The following is an 18,034-nucleotide window of genomic DNA, read 5'->3' on the forward strand; positions in this document are numbered from 1 at the left end:
CGCGCCCTCCCCGTTGTCGCGGGGCAGCGGTCAGCGTGCCGAGAACACACGGTGTGCGACCGCGAGTGCCGAGCGAGAGGACCCCCATATATTATTATAATATATATATATAACACAGAGAAGGGATCGATGATATTTCGACCAATCTGTCAACTGTGTCGGTCCGACGGTTTCTTCAAAGAGCTTCCGCCCCGGCTCTCCCGTTGCGGGAGAGACGCTCCGAACGAGAAACACACAACTCTATCTTTGTGCCGTAGCCTTCCCTGGCGGGAGGCGGCGGTCCGCGCGCGTCCTCGGACGCGCGCGGACAGGCTGATCGAAGAGCCACCACGATTATTCTCTCTCTCTCTCGTCCGAGAGAAGAGACCACGATGGTTGAACGAGAAGCGCGTTTCTTCGCGAACGCAAAAATTTCGAACGATTACCCTGAACGGTGGATCACTTGGCTCGTGGGTCGATGAAGAACGCAGCTAATTGCGCGTCAACTTGTGAACTGCAGGACACATGAACATCGACATTTCAAACGCACATTGCGGTCCACGGATACAATTCCCGGACCACGCCTGGCTGAGGGTCGTTTTAGTACCCCTAAACTGCTTGCGCCCGAAAAGCGCGCACGGCCACGACGCGGGCGACCAGAGAATGGCGCGCGCGTCGCCTGTGCCCTGTGCAACGCTTACAATGGGCGTACGAGCGATCGTTGGACGTTCGCCCGAGGTGTCTGTGCCGCGCCGACCGGCCGCGGTGCAAATCCTGGCGTCGTCTGAAATGACACACCGAAATAATAATAATAATGAGGAGGAGAAGCGCACAAGCGTGTAAAACGTTGGCGAACGCGCGCCCAGAGAATGCTGCGCGAATTAAGAGGGGGAGCGTGTTTGTGTATCCAAGTCGTGTGTGTACGCGAGAGCCGAGGAGAAATGGGATGAGAGTAAGAGCGCGCGCGAAGGGAGCAACAAACGGCCAAAAAAAGGGTCAGGACGGTGAATGGCACCGCTTTCCCTAGAGCGGCGCGTGCGTCGTTGTCTCCCGAAAGTAGGTAGCGCTTGTCTCACCGTCTCTCCTCTCCGTACATCACACAGACTGACCGGACTGCTCTCGCACTCTGTGCCGCGTCTCTCGGTGCGATAGCGCTCGCGCGTCTTATGCCGAGGCGCCCTTGCCCGCACACATAACGGTATTACGGAGAAATATACGGCGCGTCGTCGTCCGGCGGAGAGAGCATTCGTAATCCTTTACCTCTTTACGGAGAAGGGTTTTGAATCGCGAGCCGACCGCGTGTCCGAGTCCACGAAATTTTCGTAAAGCGAAAAAAGGGGACCGGCGCGCCGCGTCGTGTACTCGTCGAATCGATTCCGCCCGAATTTCGTATATAAAAGAGAAGGGAGAGCCGAGAATCTCGAACCCCGCGATATATCGTCTCCATTACCACCAACGAGTGTGTGTGCGGTTAGCGCCCCGGCGATTTGCCTTCTCGCGTATTTCGTGTGCTGCCGCTGCTGCTCTCGTTCGACGCTCTCTCTCTCTCCCTCTTATAATATATATTATAGAGGAGAGACGACGATGAGCGACGCGGAGGAGGCAAACGGCTACGAAAACTCACTATGCGACGACCTCAGAGCAGGCGACATTACCCGCTGAATTTAAGCATATTATTAAGCGGAGGAAAAGAAACTAACCAGGATTTCCTTAGTAGCGGCGAGCGAACAGGAAAGAGCCCAGCACCGAATCCCGCGGTTCCGCCGCAGGGAAATGTGGTGTTTGGGAGGATCCGCTTATCCCGAGGTGCCGCGTCGCGTCCAAGTCCATCTTGAATGGGGCCACTTACCCGTAGAGGGTGCCAGGCCCGTAGCGACCGGTGCGCGCCTCGGGAGGATCTCTCCTTAGAGTCGGGTTGCTTGAGAGTGCAGCTCTAAGTGGGTGGTAAACTCCATCTAAGGCTAAATACGACCACGAGACCGATAGCGAACAAGTACCGTGAGGGAAAGTTGAAAAGAACTTTGAAGAGAGAGTTCAAGAGTACGTGAAACCGTTCAGGGGTAAACCTAAGAAAGCCAAAAGATCAAACGGGGAGATTCATCGTCAGCGGCGCTGGCTTCGCGTCGGTCGGCGATGTCCCGCGGAGTCCTTGCGGCTCGCGCGCGGGCACGCTACCGTGCGCCGATGTCCGGCGCTCGTCGTCGTGCACTTCTCCCCAAGTAGAACGTCGCGACCCGCTGGGTGTCGGTCTACGGCCCGGGTGCGGTGTCTGTCGCGTCGCCGGTAAAACGGCACGCGACAAACTCTCGGTCGCCCGGCCGGCTGCTCGGCGGTACGCGCAAGGTATCAGGCCGCACTATTCACGGTGCGTCGAGACCGTCGCAAGCGCGCGCCACGGTACTCGGAGGTTACGGACTTCGCGCCGTCCCCGGTCCTGGCCCGCTGTTGGTTACAGTACGGTACACCTTCGACAGGCCTGCGAACGTCTCCCGCGGTCTCGCGGGAGACCGATACCGGTCGGCGACGCTACTGCTTTGGGTACTCTTAGGACCCGTCTTGAAACACGGACCAAGGAGTCTAACATGTACGCGAGTCATTGGGACTTGTCGCGAGACCTAAGGGCGTAATGAAAGTGAAGGTCGGCCCTGGCCGTCGACCTAGGGAGGATGGGCCGCGTCGCGATGCGGCCTCGCACTCCCGGGGCGTCTCGTTCTCATCGCGAGAAGAGGCGCACCCAGAGCGTACACGTTGGGACCCGAAAGATGGTGAACTATGCCTGGTCAGGACAAAGTCAGGGGAAACCCTGATGGAGGTCCGTAGCGATTCTGACGTGCAAATCGATCGTCGGAACTGGGTATAGGGGCGAAAGACTAATCGAACCATCTAGTAGCTGGTTCCCTCCAAAGTTTCCCTCAGGATAGCTGGCACTCGGCCGTTCCGCACGGAACGCGCGCGAGTCTCATCTGGTAAAGCGAATGATTAGAGGCCTTGGGGCCGAAACGACCTCAACCTATTCTCAAACTTTAAATGGGTGAGATCTCTGGTTTTCTTGAATTATGAAGCCACGAACATCTTCGGATCAGAGTGCCAAGTGGGCCATTTTTGGTAAGCAGAACTGGCGCTGTGGGATGAACCAAACGCAGAGTTAAGGCGCCCAACTCGACGCTCATGGGACACCATGAAAGGCGTTGGTTGCTTAAGACAGCAGGACGGTGGCCATGGAAGTCGGAATCCGCTAAGGAGTGTGTAACAACTCACCTGCCGAAGCAACTAGCCCTGAAAATGGATGGCGCTGAAGCGTCGAGCCTATACTCTGCCGTCAGCGGCAAGTGGGGCGGCAACCGGGAGCGGGCGTTAGTCTTCTCTCGCGTCGTCACGAAGCCCTGACGAGTAGGAGGGTCGCGACGGTGAGCGCAGAAGGGTCTGGGCGCGAGCCTGCCTGGAGCCGCCGTCGGTGCAGATCTTGGTGGTAGTAGCAAATACTCCAGCGAGGCCCTGGAGGACTGACGTGGAGAAGGGTTTCGTGTGAACAGCCGTTGCACACGAGTCAGTCGATCCTAAGCCCTAGGAGAAATCCTATCTCAATGACGGCGTACAATATACTCGAGTGTCGAGAAATAATAATAAATATTATACGAAAGACACACGCCCGTCGGGCGAAAGGGAATCCGGTTCCTATTCCGGAACCCGGCAGCGGAACCGCATACAATTCGGGCCCTCGTAAGAGTGTTCGTCGGGGTAACCCAAAATGACCTGGAGACGCCGTCGGGAGATCCGGGAAGAGTTTTCTTTTCTGTATAAGCGTTCGAGTTCCCTGGAAACCTCTAGCAGGGAAATAGGGTTTGGAACGCGAAGAGCACCGCAGTTGCGGCGGTGTCCGGATCTTCCCCTCGGACCTTGAAAATCCAGGAGAGGGCCACGTGGAGGTGTCGTGCCGGTTCGTACCCATATCCGCAGCAGGTCTCCAAGGTAAAGAGCCTCTAGTCGATAGAATAATGTAGGTAAGGGAAGTCGGCAAATTGGATCCGTAACTTCGGAATAAGGATTGGCTCTGAGGAGCGGGGCGTGTCGGGCTTGGTCGGGAAGCGGGTCTGGCTGACGTGCCGGGCCGGGCGAGGTGAACGGTCGGCGTTCTCGCGCCGGTCCCGGGATCCGAGCTCGGTCCCGTGCCTTGGCCTCCCGCGGATCTTCCTTGCTGCGAGGCTTCCGTGGCGGCGCGAGCCGTCGTGGTCGTCCTCTTCGGCCGCCATTCAACGCTCAGCTCAGAACTGGCACGGACTAGGGGAATCCGACTGTCTAATTAAAACAAAGCATTGCGATGGCCCTCGCGGGTGTTGACGCAATGTGATTTCTGCCCAGTGCTCTGAATGTTAACGTGAAGAAATTCAAGCAAGCGCGGGTAAACGGCGGGAGTAACTATGACTCTCTTAAGGGAGCTGCCGATTTTGGTGGTTTCCATGCGCCAACCCCACCTCCTCGCGGTGAGAGTCGGGCAACGTCGGAACCAACCTCCCGGCGGCCAACGGGGCTCTGGCTTGGCGGAGCGGCAACGCTCCGTCCGGGTCCGTGGGGTTGCCAGCCCTTCGGGTCTGTTTACGGCAGGCACCACAAGAAGAGAAAAATATAATCTCCGGCGGCAGCCTCGGGCCGCCGGTCCTGTCGTCCCTTCGCTACCCTCTCCTGACCCCTCTCCAGGCTCTTCTCGTCGGCCGCCCGCTAGGCCACGACGCCGCCCAACACCCGCTGCCCCTGTCCCTGCTGCCCGCAAGCCCCGCAATTCCCATGCCCACACTGTGATCGTGCGTTCACCACGAAGACCGGACTCGGCCTCCATCGCCGATGTGCACACGAGGCCATCGTCAACGAGGAGGTTAACGTCGAGAGGGTTAACCGCCAATGGAGCGACGAAGAGAAGCGCATGATGACGAGGGAGGAGGCGCTTGCCGCGAATCGAGGCGTTAGGTTTATGAATCAACATCTGTTAACCGTCGTTCCGATTATGATCGATTATAATCGCCCGTTATAAAACATGAAAGCGTAGGCGAGTTAAAGAGATTGCGAGACACGGTGGCTGCATCGCTGGCCGCGCTGACGAATTTGAGTCGACCGGTTGCTCAGTGGGACGATATGCTTGTTTATTGCGTCTCACAAAAATTCTGTCAAAAAACGCGAAGCGAGTGGAACTTGAAGTGTTCCTCTATAACTTCAATTCCGGCGTACAAAAATATTCATGAATTTCTTACGACTCGAATCCGCGGATTGTCAGACTTCGCGGAAGTTTCAAGAGAAAGTGTTAATCAAAAGCCAAACAAGCCGCGTTCGTCAATGCATAACGTCTCCGCTGTCAAGTGCATATGCTGCTCAGGCAATCATTTCGTGATAAAGTGCGAGCCGTTTCGTCAAAAATCAGTTGAACAACGAAATGAGCTCGCTCGCAAAAATCGTGTATGCTTTAATTGCTTGCGCTCGGGGCATATTTCGCCGAATTGCCCGAGCCAACAGCGATGCAACCACTGCAGTCGGTCTCATCATTCTTTATTGCATTCCGAAAATTATCAATCGTCAGCTGTCAGAAAAGATTCGGAAGCTGCGAAACCAAGCGTGAAAACGAATGCGAAGTCCGACGCCTTGGACGGTTCCAATAACGCTGCCGTGGCCAGCGTCCAGACAATCGAGCCGCCGGACTTTACGACTCCCGCGGTTCTCCTCGCAACCGTGTGGGTGAACATCCACACCGCTGAGGGCCGACGCTTTAAGGTTCGCGCGCTATTGGATCAGGGATCCAATTTTAGTTTTATATCGGAATCTTTCTGTCAAACCATACGGACCAGGCGACAAAGAACCGATTTACAAATCAAAGGATTCGGGGAAACCTACACGGGTGCCGCAAAGTCGCGCGTGTCCTTGCGAATGACTCCGTGCGCGAAATCCGACCCGGTATTTCCAATCACAGTGTACGTGTTTCCGAAGATCACGTCGTACGCGGCTTCGCGAGTTCGACCTGTCGAATCGTGGCCTCACTTGAAGGGCCTTTCCCTCGCGGATCCGGATCCGTCGAGCAAACATCAAATTCACTTGCTTCTTGGAGCCGACGTTTATGGCTCACTTTTGATGCGCGACTTGAGGCAAGGTCCGCTCGGTACCCCCACAGCTCAACTAACCGCGCTCGGTTGGATTATTTCCGGTCCGACCGAAAATAAACGGAAGGCTTCAAAAGAAGCCGTTTTAAATTGCGTTCTCGGTCAAGAGATAGACACTCTTCTCCAGCGGTTCTGGGAAGATGAGGAGATCGCGCCTCAAATTCCCCTCACGGAGGAGGAAGAGATTTGTGAGCGACACTTCGTGCAGACGCATAGTCGGTTGTCCGACGGACGATACGTCGTTCGACTACCCTTTAAATGTGATCCTCCGATCGAAATCGAAGAGTCTCTTTCCATTGCGCGGTCGCTGTACAACCGCATGGAAAACAGATTGAGAAATCGATCGGAACTGTATTCGCAGTATAACGAATTTCTAGCGGAATACGAGTCCCTCGGACATATGACTAGCGTCGACGAGTCGGAAAAAACCGAGTATTTGCCCGTTTACATTCCGCACCACCCCGTGATTCGGGAAGATAGTTGCACGACTAAATTACGGGTCGTTTTCAACGCGTCGTGCCGAACTAGGAATGGCACGTCGTTGAATGACTTTTTATTAATAGGGCCCAATTACAGCAAGATCTACCTGCCGTGTTATCGCGATGGCGACGGTGAAGCTTCGTTTGTACGGCCGACATCGCCAAGATGTTTCGGCAAATTCAAATTCATGAGCAAGATTCAGACTACCAAAGAATTCTTTCGCGTCCTCAAGCGGAAGCGCCCGTTCGACATTTTTCGCTTGTTAACTGTCACTTACGGTCTCGCTCCCGCTCCGTATCTCGCAATGCGAGTATTGAAACAGCTCGCCCTTGACGAGGGAGAAAAGTTCAAGGCCGCGGTTCCTATCCTAGGAGAGTCTATTTATGTAGACGACGCCCTGTTTGGCGCGGATGATATAAAATCTTTAAAAAATACTCGCGTTCAATTGATGCAGTTAATGGAAAAGGGGGGATTTCAATTAAGGAAATGGGCATCAAATTCGATCGAACTTCTCAAGGATTTGTCTGTTGACCAATCGGAAGTAACCGATCATCTAATCCTGACGGAAGATTCACTTAAAGTTCTCGGCCTGTCATGGATGCCTAACGAAGACGTGTTTCGCTTGAGAGATAGTGTCTAATTGCGCGATCAACAGATCTTTTGCTGTCGACATTTTTTTTTTTTTGAGCAACGTCAGTAGTACAGACGGAAAGATTCGCGGACGCTTCCTCTATCGAACGCGACGCGTATGTCTCAAGTTTGACTTGAGACCATTGATTATGTCAGGCGCGTGAACGGCGCGGACGGCAAGAGTTCGCGGACGACCTTGTTGTCGAAACGCGACGAATTTGTCTCAAAAGAGACCACTGAGTATGTCGGGGCGCGTGAACGGCGCCGACGGCACGAGTTCGCGAACGACCTGACTGTCGAACGCAACGAATTTGTCTCAAAAGAGACCACTGAGTATGTCGGGCGCGTGAACGGCGCCGACGGCACGAGTTCGCGAACGACCTGACTGTCGAACGCGACGAATTTGTCTCGAAAGAGACCACTAAGTATGTCGGGCGCGTGAACGGCGCCGACGGCACGAGTTCGCGAACGACCTGACTGTCGAACGCGACGAATTTGTCTCGAAAGAGACCACTAAGTTTCGTCTCACGAGTCGAATTGGGTTTTGACGACGTGAATCGGAGTCTACCCGTACACTTGTTTCTCTAAAGCGAACTCGACACTTGGTTCCTGTCTCTTCTTTTGCACACTCGTTTGTAAGACGATGTGCTTCTATTGTCCACCCGCGCTTTTTCACTGTCCGCGAGAGTCACACGAGAATCACTTTCTCCGTTTTACCTTATCGTCCTCGTTATCTTCACAATCCGGCTCGAAGGACCATTTTACTTCTGTGCGAGAACCTTCGATTTGTTTTAATTTTCCGCGCAGAGGCAAATTTATTTATTTATAAGTCGGCTCGTAGATACGAAGGAGACTGGATGCGGAGAAAATTGTAAAGGTGGAGAAATTCACTTTTGAGGCAAAGCAGTTTTATTCAAAACTCTCGCAGACAAGATTAAAACGCGGAAGTTCGCTCTAGAACGAGATAAATTCGCGCGATGCTCTTTTCGCTGATATACACGGAGACGTCTCTTCAGTTCAGACTCCTCGAGTAGACTCATTTTTGATCCTCGCGGAATTCGGCAGCTAAGGCTCATCCGATCGACGCGTGGCACACGTGCTGAAATCCTATTCGTGGACGATTGCCCCATCACGCTCCGAAACGCGAGACAAAGGCGAGTTTTTGTAGATTCCTCGCTCGCGGAATCGAAAACAACCGGAATAACATCTCGGCGTCGAATATTTTCAATTTCTACGATTGACCTTGCTTCGTCGCTCCGAAAATACGTGACAATTTTAAACACAAGTTGACGCGCAATTAGCTGCGTTCTTCATCGACCTACGAGCCAAGTGATTCACCGTTCAGGGTAATCGTTCGAAATTTTTGCGTTCGCGAAGAAACGCGCTTCTCGTTCAACCATCGTGGTCTCTTCTCTCGGACGAGAGAGAGAGAAAGAATAATCGTGGTGGCTCTTCGATCAGGCTGTCCGAGAACGCGCGCGGACCGCCGCCTCCCGCCAGGGAAGGCTACGGCACAAAGGTAGAGTTGTGTGTTTCTCGATCGGAGCGTCTTTCCCGCAACGGGAGAGCCGGGGCGGAAGCTTTTTGAAGAAACCGACACAGGACCGACACAGTTGACAGATAGTCGAAATATCATCGATCCTTCCTGTATTATACAGGGTGATTCAAAACAACCGTTTGTCTTTAAAATGTCGTATTCCTGACTCAATTTAAAGACGATTTTTCCTTTGCCAAAATTTTATCCGAAGCTTAGTTTTTGAAATATAAAAAGAAATAGTTAGCGAATTACAGCACGAGTACGGGCGGTAATCAGGAGCGGCGCACCACATTATCCGACGCGGGCGATTACGTGGGCGCTCGAAGCGATCAGCTGTTTGTTACACGCGGCGTTTTGTGTGTGTGTGTGTACGCGTATACACACACACACACACTCTCTCTCTCTCTCTCTCTCACTGATTCTTACCTTGTAGAGATGTTTGATGTCCTTTGACGAATAATTGTTGCCTGACTGGATACAATCCGATATTGACACACTGTGACACACTGCATGATAAAATCATTTTTTTGTAATAAATTCTATTGACACTTTGACTCACGCACTTGATTAAAAATTATTGTAATAAATAACTGATTACAAATTACAACACATAATCACAATCTGAGAGAATTTTCTCTTAGAATTTGCCCTGAAAATTGTGGTAATCGTAGGATAATATTGTATGGAAAAAATTTTATTAGAATTCCTCTAATTAATATTTATCACATTCAAAATAATAATATCTATCACAATAAAATATGAAACATGTTTTATTAATTTTACTAAACCGTAAAGTAAAATTAATGAAATATATTTTATATTTTATTGTGATTGTTTTTCCTTTTATTTAATTTTAATAACTGTAATTTTATTGTATCATATCAGATTTGTACACTGTATCTGGTTCCGACGCTTCGGACCCTTTTGATAGACTATTGAATACGTGATTGAGGTTCGATTGTCGTTCTTCAAGAACAAAGCAAGACAGGATATCGCGGATCCGTTACAAGCATACCGCTATTATTATAGGATGTTGCTCGTCATAGCTGAGCGCGGAATTCGTCAACCGCCCGCCAAGACGGAGTAAAGAGTCCTCTCCTAGAAAAGGACTCAATTTGCTCAACGAGCTCAAATGCGGCATGGTGCCGTTATTCTTTAGTGAGCGCGTTTCCCGCTCGAAGAATCTCTGTTGCAGATAGCGCAACCAGAAGATTTCCGCCCTCCTAAACTCATCGGCGTTCAGAAGGGGGAAGAGTTGGGAGCGAGACGCGCTCTTTTCTTTTACAGGAAGAATAAAGCGATTCATATAGGCAGTCACGCGGACAAGCTTGGTCCAAGTGGAAAACCTATATGGGAGTTCCCATTCCTCGGCCTCTTGAACATGGAACGTCACAGGCCGTCTTCTTTCCACCGACACTTGCTGATCGGTGGCAGTGTCGAGCGGAGCTGAGACATTCAGAATCGGCCACGCAGTCGATGGCTTCTGAAGCCATCGTGGACCGTTCCACCATAGCGGGTGAGTCACGAGCTCGGAGGCGGTCAAGCCGCGCGAGGCACAGTCCGCCGGATTATCTCGAGACGGAACGTGATTCCAACAAACAGAATCCAGACAGGTATGCACTTCGGATACGCGGTTAGCCACGTAGGTGCTCCATTTTGATGGATGTTGACGGAGCCACGCGAGAGCGATGGTCGAATCCGTCCATCCGTATATTGGAATCGGAGGTAATTTCAACGATGTCAAGGTCCACTTGATTAGCCGGCTGAGGAGGACGATAGCGTTCAGTTCCAAGCGCGGGATGTTTACGGTTTTGATCGGCGCGTCCTTTGTTTTAGCAGCGAGTAGAGTGATTTGAAACTTCGTTGGCGAAGGAAGCACTCGAATATAAACGACCGCCGCGTAAGCGCGGTTTGAAGCGTCGGCAAACCCGTGGATTTTGAACGCGAGGTTATTGGAATGTCGACCGGTCCAACGCGGTATTCGGACGCGGTTTAATGATTCTAAATCGTTGGTGTAGCTCTCCCAACAATCGCGCAACTCCTCTGGAAGAAGGGAGTCCCAATCACATTTGAGAAGCCATAACTCTTGTAGCAAGATTTTCGCGGTTACAACAACCGGAGCAGCCCATCCTATTGGGTCGTATAATTTTGCCGTGAACGAGAGAACGGAACGTTTTGTGTGCGTAACCGATCTCAACGGAGTTATCACGAATTTGAACGCGTCCTCTTTAGCAAGCCATGAAAGCCCGAGAATCTTCTTTTACGAGTAAGTGATCGGTGACTTCCGGCTGATGAGCCGAAAGTCCTTGAAGAAGAGAGGAGGCATTAGAAACCCACTTTCGTAGTTGAAAACCTCCCTTTTGCAGGATTTCAACTAGTTGGACACGAGCTTCTATCAATGAAGTCGTATCGTCCGCGCCAAAGAGCGCATCGTCCACGTAGAGGGACTCGCTGAGAATTGAAACAGCCGCGGGATAGTTGTCACCTTTATCTAGAGAAAGCTGTTTCAGTACCCTTATTGCGAGGTACGGAGCGGGGGCGAGCCCGTACGTTACAGTGAGAAGGCGATAGTGTTCAATCGGCCCATCGGCCGACGATCGCCATAAGATTCTTTGAAAATCCGCGTCAGACGGATGCACGAGAATTTAGCGGAATATTTGAGCAATGTCCGCCGTGTAAACAAATTGCCATTGACGCCAGCGCAATAATATAGCGGAGAGGTCTTGCTGCAGTCTCTGACCGATCAGTAAGTGATCAGTTAAGCGAAGTCTTATTGCTCGTTTTGCACGAAGCGTTAAAGACAACGCGCAATTTCGTAGTGCAACTCGAGTCGCGCAAAACGGGATGATGAGGAATATATACCGGCTCGAACTCGGAGCGGTCAGATAATTCCACCTTCCTTATATGACCGAGCGAATTATACTCTCGTAAGAACTCGTTGTACTGCGCGTGAAGTTCAGGACGAAGCCGTAGCTTTCCTTCCATTTTATTATAAAGCGAGGTTGCAATGTGCAAAGAATCACCGATTTTTATCGGGAAATCATGCCTGAAGGGCAATCGAACCGCATAGCGTCCCTGAGGGGTACGATAGTGGTTGGCGATGAAATGAGCCTCGCACCTCTCCTCCTTCTCCGTGAGAGGGACAGGCCGCGAGATCTCCTCATCTTCCCAGAACTTCTGGAGAAGAGAGTGCGTGCTTTGTTCCAACACGCAGTTTAATACAGATGCTTGAGCAGTAGTAGTCGGCCTACTATTTGTGGGGCCGGAAAGGATCCAACCGAGAGCGGTCAATTGCGCTGTCGGAGTTCTAATAGGACCTTGACGGACATCGCGCTTCAGAAGCGAGCCGTAAAGGTCAGCACCGATCAACAAATAAATTTGATGTTGACTTGAAGGATCAGGATCAGCAAAAGATAGATCCTGTAAATGAGGCCACGCATCGAAGGGCTGAATCCGCGAGGCAGCGTATGAAGTAATGCGTTGAAAAATGTAAGCCGTCAGAGGAAAGCTCGGGTTGGCTTGAGCACACGGGGTTAACTGTAGTGTTACGCGCGATTTCGCAGTACCCGTGTATTTTTCGCCGAAGCATTTAATTTGTAAATCGGCTCGTTGCCGTTTAGTGCGCAACGCCTGTGAGAGCGATTCTGATATAAAGCTAAAGGTGGATCCTTGATCCAACAACGCGCGAACCTTTAAGCAGCGACCCTCCCCAGTGTGGAGGTCGACCCATGCCGTTGCCAAGAGGACATTTGGATGTTCCTGAAGCGAGGGCGGTACTATCTGGACGGCCGCGATCGTATTGACCGTCTGATTTGTAGTCGCCTTAGATGCGGCTTGTGTCGCAGATTCGGAGGTAGTAGCCTCGGAACTGGCCAAGTTATCGAAGGCATTTTGATTTGCCGCTGAATGCAGCAATGTGTGATGCGAGCGACGACATTGTCTGCACCGATATTTGCTCGGGCATTTCGACGGGAAATGTCCGGACTTTAAGCAGTTAAAGCAAAGTTTATGCTGGCGCGCGAGAGCAAAGCGCTGTGAAGCTGATTTCTTCGCGTAGTCTTCGCATTTCGAAACGTGATGCTCACCGGAGCAACAAATACATTTAAAGGCAGTCACGTTGTTTACCGTTAAACGCGGTTTATCATTTTTCGAAGAACCGGAGTCCTTGCTTGAATCGGCAAAGTCCGACAATCCGCGTATACGGAGAGTTAAAAACTCATTAAGCTCCTGATAAGAAGAAGGCTCATTTCGTTTGATTCGCGTTAAATTCCATTCGGTACGTGTTCTCGCGCTAAACTTTTGCGTTATTGTATAAACAAGAATGTCGTCCCATTGTTCTACGGGACGATCGAGATTTTTTAATACGGCTAACGATGCAGACACTGTGTCGCGCAATTTTCGCAAATCGCTTACAATCTCGCTTTTCATTACCGGAAGGCTAATAAACGCGTGTAAATGAGCATAGATTAACGCTTGCTTATCGTCGTATTCATTGGTTAACAATTGCCAGGCAGATTCGTAATTCGCATCGGAAATTTTTAAATTATTGATCAGCAAGGAAGCGTCTCCCGTTACGCTCGTTTTTAAGTAATGAAATTTTTGAGAATTTGAAAGAGCGTCGTTAGTTACTACGAGAGATTCAAAAATGTTTCGGAAGTTTTCCCAATCGGTTAATTTCCCAGAAAACTTTGGCAGCGCGATGCGTGGCAATTGGAAGCAATGATTATTTGTTTCGCGAACGGAGGAATTGGAACTACGATCGGTAAACGGAATTGTATTAGGAGATAATCGACTTATCGTATCTTGCAACAGATCGGCCGTGTCGATGTAGACATCCTCAGCTCTCAGGAACTCTTCCAGAGTGAAGTACGGCAAGGTCGTTTGCTGCTCCGTGGTCGTCTTTTGAAGCAGTTTGACATGAAGGCCGCGGCAGGCGGCCCAGTGCTCCTCCAACTTGGCAAGCCTACTTCGCGTCTTGGCGAGTGTCACGTTTGATTTGGCCAGCTTCTTGAAGTAGACGAGATCTCGTTTGATCTCGTCAATACAAGCTCCCTGCTCGATGAGCAGGTCACTCACGGCATTCGAAATGATTATCGATGCCGGATTGTTGAATCGTTTATCGATTATTCGCTACTGAAGCGAAATATTCAAGCGCGCGCGCAGACTTGAAGCGCCCGCTGATTGACGCGCGAGAGAGAGTGAGAGAGTCCGAGCGCGAGTTAGCGCACCGTCACGTTAAGCCGTTATCGGCTGTCTTTCTCACACGAAGCGATTGCGTGGCGCGTGATAGCGGCGTCGAAATTGCAAATCGCGTGGTTTTTTAAATCTTTAGAAACGTCGAAAATCACCGAAATGATCGAGAGAGTCAAAGAGAGATGCACGACGCGGACGCGTGATAGCGGCGTCGAAATAGCAAGTCGCGCACCTTTTAAATGTTTAGAAACGTCGAAAATCAACAAGATGATCGAGAGAGTCACAGAGAGATGCACGACGCGGACGCGTGATAGCGGCGTCGAAATAGCAAGTCGCGCACCTTTTAAATGTTTAGAAACGTCGAAAAGCAACAAGATGATCGAGAGCACAGATTAATAGACAGATCGCCAAAGGTCTGGATGAAGGAGAGACCAGCATTTCTCACTGATTTCAGCGCCATATTGTAGTAGTGGTCAATGCAGTAACTATTAATACGTTCCCAAGATAAGAGCGTCTCATGCTCATGAACTCGTCCGGCGGCATGTACGAGATTTATCTTTTCGTAGCGTTCGCGTATTTCGGAAAGGACAGAATTTTATGATGTTATAAATAAATAAATAAATAAAATATTAACCTGACCTATTATAATTATTTTTTAATAAATGTTTCATTATTATTATCATCTAAGTCTAAGTCGTTTAATTAATTTTTAGTTTTTTAATAATTAATTTAATTTATTCTAATCATTTTAATATGTGAAAAATACTAATACGTATACGTTTTATAATGAATTAATATATTTCGAGAGTCGAATTATATATTTTTAATAATATAAAAGTGTTCAAAAATTATATTTGACTTTTAATTTTAATTATTTTAGCAAAGAGTTCCGAAATCTCTTACGCACATAATAGGGATTTTGTTCATCCATATAATTCGCAATTAAGTATATATGTTAATTATTAATTTTAATAAAATACAAAATTAAAATTAAAGGTCAAATATAATTTTTGAACATAAATATATTTAATTTGTTATAAAACGTATACCCGTGATAGTATTTTTCTCGTACAAAAATAACTAGAATAAATTAAATTACTCATAAAAAAATTAAAAAATAATTAAATAATTTATATTTATATGATAATAATAAAACATTTTATAAAAAAAACAGATTCAATAAATATAAGTATATATATAACATGTACTTATATTTATTGAATCTGTTTTTTAATAAAATGTTTTATAAGCTTAGAAAACTTGACTTGACGTAACTAGCAAATTTTATTTAATTATTTCACGACGGTTTGACGTAATAAAATGTTTTATTATTATTATATAAAATATAAGTTTAAATTCTTTAATTAATTTTTAATCTTTTATGATTATTTAATTTACTCTAATTATTTTGTACGAGAAAAATACTATCATGGGTATACGTTTTATAATTAATTTAATATATTTGTGTTTAAAAATTATATTTGACCTTTAATTTTAATTTTTATTTTATTAAAATTAATAATTAACATATATACTTAATTGCGAATTATATGGATGAAAAAAATCCCGATTATGTGTGTAAGAGATTTCGGAACTCTTTGCTAAAAAATAATTAAAATTAAAAGTCAAATATAATTTTTGAACACTTTATATTATTAAGAATATATAATTCGGTTCCCGAAATATATTAATTCATTATAAAACGTATACGTGATATTATTTTTCTCATATAAAAATGACTAGAATAAATTAAATTAATTATTAAAACAACTAAAAAGTAATTAAACGACTTAGACTTAGATGATAATAATAATGAAACATTTTATTAAAAAAGATTTCAATAACTAGTAGGTCAGGTTATAATTTTTTATTTATTTATTTATAACATTATGAGCTATTAAGCTCATCATCTCGTTCGCTCTCTGTCTTGCTTTCATTCGGCAAGTCACAAACGATATATGATACTCGTATGTTCCTACCTTCAACTCTCGAGAATCTGAAACAAAACGAAACTCGTGTCCAATATACAGGGTGTCCGGTAACTAACAGACCAATGATTACAAATGGATTCTTTGGTCAATTTGGGAACGATTTTTTCCTCAGTCAGCGAAAATGTCGAAAAAAGGTCATCATTTTTTACAACTTTCCAATCTTTGTCATTATGTATCTTTATAACTAAGCCTTAAATTAAAATTTTATTATAGTAAACTCTACCTGAAATTAACTGAAGAATGTAATTATGTTAGACTTTTAACTCCAAAACGTTTAGTTTTCAAAAATCCTATTTTTTTCAATCGCTTATAACTCTAAAATTATTGACTTCTCAACATTTTTGCTAAGGAAAAATCGTCTCCAAATTGGCCAGAGAATCCGCCCTTAATCATTGGTCCGTTAGTTACCGGAAACCCTGTATATATTATATAAAAGTGTATAGCACGTCAGAAGCTTGTGAGCTTACAGCGATAAGTAAAAACAATTGCGTATCTATTTCATTGCGTTTATCTGTTTAAAAGCGCGCTTTAATTTTTCCAACGTTTTTGCCTGTTTATATTTTAAAGGTCCTCTCTTCTAAAAATCTTGTTTTAAAGATCCTCTCCGCGAGCTTTATTCCGATAATCGAAATAGATTGTCACCAGAAAACGCTGACATGTTATTTTCTCATAAAAAATTATTAATATTAAATTTTGATTATGATTATGATTGTGATTGTGAGTAATGTCGAATAAATACTATAAATAGTAAATACATTATACTGGCATTTTAAATTTACACTAAACACATGATATATGGTATAATAAATATTAAGTCTGGTTCACACGTGTTTAAATAAATATTTTCACTGTTAGAAATTATTACTTATTAGTACCGGATATCCGGTAAATATCCGGTATCCGGCCGGATATTTATAATACCGGATATCCGGCCGGATATCCGGTATCCGGTTTCATATTATTACCGGATATCCATTATCCGGTATCCGGTAATTTTATTATCCGGCACATCCCTAATAGAAATTGTAATAATAATAATATTATATCATAAAATTGTAAATTGTTTCAATTTTTTATAGACTGCGATAAAAGATTTTACATTTGGATAAGAAACTGCGGTAAGTAAAAATATAAAATTCTTGAAAACGTAAAAATATTTGATAACGTAAAAAGGTGAACTTTGAAAAATAAGGAACTTAAAAATTGCACTAATAAATGGGCTATATATATGTGAGCCGTGCGCGGATGTAAGGTGTGTTATATCGAAATTTAATTAATAGAATTGAGAATTAATCCCAATTTTAAGTCTTACAAATGTCCAGGCTAATTTTTTGTACCTCGTGTACATTTTTGAAAGTTATATCGAAAAATTAAATTTCAATATGCGTCTTACATCTCACATTTCGCATACGGCTCACATATAGCCTATTTATCTCTTATACTTTATTTCAACCCTTATAGAAATTTATTACTAGTAACGCCAATTTATCACTTATTTCGAGTAATTAATCACTTTTATTTCGAATACTTAAATTACTGTATATTATAGTATTTTAAATACTCGAAATAAGTGATTAATTGGCGTAGTGATAAATTTCTACAAGAGAATAAGGAGCCTTTAAATTCTTAATGTAAAAAATTTCAAGTAATTTTCTTTAATAAAATTTAATTAAAAAATTTAATTAAAAAATTTTTGAACACTGTGTTAAATCACAATAAAATCGTGATTATTTCAATAAAAAAACATTTTATGTGTAAAAAATATATTTTTTATATTTAATAAATTTTATATATATATATGCATATGTAAAATATTCTCTCTCTCTCTCTCTCTCTCTCTCTCTCTCTCTCTCACACACACACACACACACACACACAACGGGGGCCAAATCTCTCAAATTGGTCTCATGATCAATTAGCCTGGATTCGCACCAGGGGCAAAGTCTGTTGGTAATGTCAAACAAATTTAGCCTGGACTTGCACCAGGGGCAAAGTCTTTTGGTCGAGTCTACGAAATTTAGCACGGACTCGAACCAGGGGCAAAGTCTTTTGGTTCAAGTCTACGAAATTTAGCACGGACTCGA

The 18,034-nt window shown here is 46.2% G+C and overlaps 2 protein-coding genes, 1 non-coding gene and 1 pseudogene across 3 annotated transcripts; 3 read left to right on the top strand and 1 right to left on the bottom strand.

The window, feature by feature from the left end:
- The first annotated feature begins 422 nt into the window (after window positions 1-422).
- On the top strand, window positions 423-577 carry LOC114932216 (5.8S ribosomal RNA). The gene has a single exon (XR_003819837.2). It is a non-coding gene; the product is annotated as a 5.8S ribosomal RNA (ribosomal RNA).
- A 1,056-nt stretch (window positions 578-1,633) lies between these two features.
- On the top strand, window positions 1,634-3,965 carry LOC146722771 (large subunit ribosomal RNA; annotated as a pseudogene).
- Window positions 3,966-4,397: 432 nt separating this feature from the next.
- LOC146722772 (uncharacterized) lies at window positions 4,398-7,614 on the top strand. Its single transcript, XM_085483877.1, has 3 exons — window positions 4,398-4,849; window positions 5,016-7,214; window positions 7,386-7,614. The coding sequence occupies exons 1-3, from the start codon at window positions 4,398-4,400 to the stop codon at window positions 7,612-7,614; spliced, it is 2,880 nt and encodes a 959-aa protein (XP_085340003.1).
- Window positions 7,615-9,769: 2,155 nt separating this feature from the next.
- LOC146722773 (uncharacterized) lies at window positions 9,770-16,907 on the bottom strand. Its single transcript, XM_085483880.1, has 4 exons — window positions 16,872-16,907; window positions 11,629-13,896; window positions 11,120-11,267; window positions 9,770-10,992 (listed from the first exon to the last, which is right to left on the bottom strand). The coding sequence occupies exons 1-4, from the start codon at window positions 16,905-16,907 to the stop codon at window positions 9,770-9,772; spliced, it is 3,675 nt and encodes a 1,224-aa protein (XP_085340006.1).
- Between the last annotated feature and the right edge of the window lie 1,127 nt (window positions 16,908-18,034).

Source organism: Nylanderia fulva, unplaced genomic scaffold, assembly GCF_048542155.1.
Source record: "Nylanderia fulva isolate GAGA-0341 unplaced genomic scaffold, ASM4854215v1 Scaffold274, whole genome shotgun sequence".
NCBI classification, from domain to species: domain Eukaryota; kingdom Metazoa; phylum Arthropoda; class Insecta; order Hymenoptera; family Formicidae; genus Nylanderia; species Nylanderia fulva.